A 1,720-nucleotide genomic window follows, 5' to 3' on the forward strand; every position below is an offset into this window, starting at 1 on the left:
GGGGGGGGGGGGGGGGAGTCCGGTACAGCCCCCACCCCAAATCAGAACGGCGCTCACTCTTTGGGCGCCGGCACTTTGGAGTCGGGCCGCAGCACCAGGTCGATGTGAAGGGGTTTCTCACGGATTTTATTCTTCCTTTTCCGTCCTGGTGGTGGTGGTGAAATAAATAAAGCCCCCCCCCCCAACGCCGGGGGGGGGGCTGGGGGGGGGGGGGGGGGGAAAGGGGGGCCCCCCCCCCCATAGCGCTCACCCTTCTCAGCATTGCCCGTATCCACAAAGAAGAGCCCCGCGTCGGGCTGCTCCGCGATCAGACCGCTGCAAAAAGGACGGGGGGGGTTCAGGCGGCCCCCCGACCCCAGAGCCCCCTCCCACCCTCCGGACCCCCCCTGCCCCCAACCCCGCACCCAGGCCTTCGCCCCCCCCCCCCCTCACCCCGCCACGCGCTGCTGTAGCGTCACATCCTCGAGGAAATCGCCGATCTCGCGGCCCAGCCGCGCCTCGGGCCCGGCCCAGCGCTTCCAGCCCTTCTTGCGGTTCCTGGGGCCGCGGTTCCGTCGCCGAACGGCGGTCGCCGGGTCCCGTGCGGACGGGGTGAGGCCCAGGAAAGAGCGCGACTCCGCGCCCGCCGCCATAGCGGCAGAGAAAGAGCGTGCAGGGAGCGCGGCGCCGGAAGTAATGCGCAGGCACTTCCGGTCACCGGGATGGGGGGGGGGAGAGGGGAGTGCGCCGCCTCGTGGCTGGAGGACCGACGCCGGCTGCGCCGCCCCGCCCACCGCCGTGCGAACGGACCCCCCCCCACGAGCCGCCCCTCCCCGCCCCTTTCTTATCCCCCACCTCTTTCTTATCCCCGCCCCTCCCCATTTTCCGCCCTTATCCCCCTCCCACGTGACCCCCTCCACGTCCAACCCCCCACGTGCGCCCCCGATGTCCCCCTCCCCGAACGCACCCCATGTCCCCCCACGTACCGCCCCGCACAGCTCCCCGCACACCGCCCCCATGTCCCCGCCTGTAACCCCACACGTCCCCCCACACCCTCCATACGTCCCCCATATATACATACATGTCTGTTCTCCACGTATAACCCCGCATCTCCCCATGCCTGCCCTATACACCCCCCCACGTCTCCTCCATACATCCCCATATACATCTGTTCCCCCCATATAACCCCCATGTGATCCGTGTAACTCCCATATGACCCCCCATACACACATCCCTCCATACACCCCTCATACATCCCCATACATACCCCCCCATGCTCCCCCATACATACATACCCCTACACCCCCCCTAAGGCTGCTCTACACCCCCCACATACCCCCTATACATACCCAATAAAGCCCCCATACATACATCCCCTATATACGCCCCTACACATACCCCTCCCCAAACACCCCCTATACACCCCCTAAATATACCCCATACATACACCCCCCACACATGCATCCCCTCATACCCCCCATACACCCCCCCATACACACATCCCCTCATACACCCCATACACCCCATACATCCCCCATACCCCCACACGTACATGCCCTCATACACCCCATACACCCCCCATGCCCCCATACATACACCCCCCACACACACATCCCCTCATTCACCCCATACATCCCCCATACACACATACCCTCACACCCCCCATACCTACATCCCCTCATACCCCCCATACACCCCATACACACATCCCCTCATACACCCCATACACCCCATACATCCC

The 1,720-nt window shown here is 64.8% G+C and overlaps 1 protein-coding gene across 1 annotated transcript; it reads right to left on the reverse strand.

Annotated features, from left to right (window-relative positions):
• Window positions 1-19: 19 nt before the first annotated feature.
• Window positions 20-654, reverse strand: NOP53 (NOP53 ribosome biogenesis factor). Its single transcript, XM_042891339.1, has 3 exons — window positions 433-654; window positions 251-315; window positions 20-145 (listed from the first exon to the last, which is right to left on the reverse strand). Exons 1-3 carry the CDS (start codon window positions 630-632, stop codon window positions 54-56), a joined length of 357 nt encoding a protein of 118 aa, XP_042747273.1. The 5' UTR covers window positions 633-654; the 3' UTR covers window positions 20-53.
• Window positions 655-1,720: the final 1,066 nt, after the last annotated feature.

The sequence above is a fragment of the Lagopus leucura genome, unplaced genomic scaffold, assembly GCF_019238085.1.
Source record: "Lagopus leucura isolate 7727_CA_CO unplaced genomic scaffold, USGS_WTPT01 33593-0_obj-0_obj, whole genome shotgun sequence".
Taxonomy (NCBI): Eukaryota; Metazoa; Chordata; class Aves; order Galliformes; family Phasianidae; genus Lagopus; species Lagopus leucura.

Excerpts from the sequence above, each read along its gene's own strand:
- NOP53 (XM_042891339.1), bottom strand. The coding sequence starts at position 632 with ATGGCGGCGGGCGCGGAGTCGCGCTCTTTCCTGGGCCTCACCCCGTCC. Across the intron at positions 316-432 it reads CTACAGCAGCGCGTGGCGGG|CGGTCTGATCGCGGAGCAGC; the intron begins GTGAGGGGGGGG and ends TCCTTTTTGCAG. Across the intron at positions 146-250 it reads TACGGGCAATGCTGAGAAGG|GACGGAAAAGGAAGAATAAA; the intron begins GTGAGCGCTATG and ends CACCACCACCAG.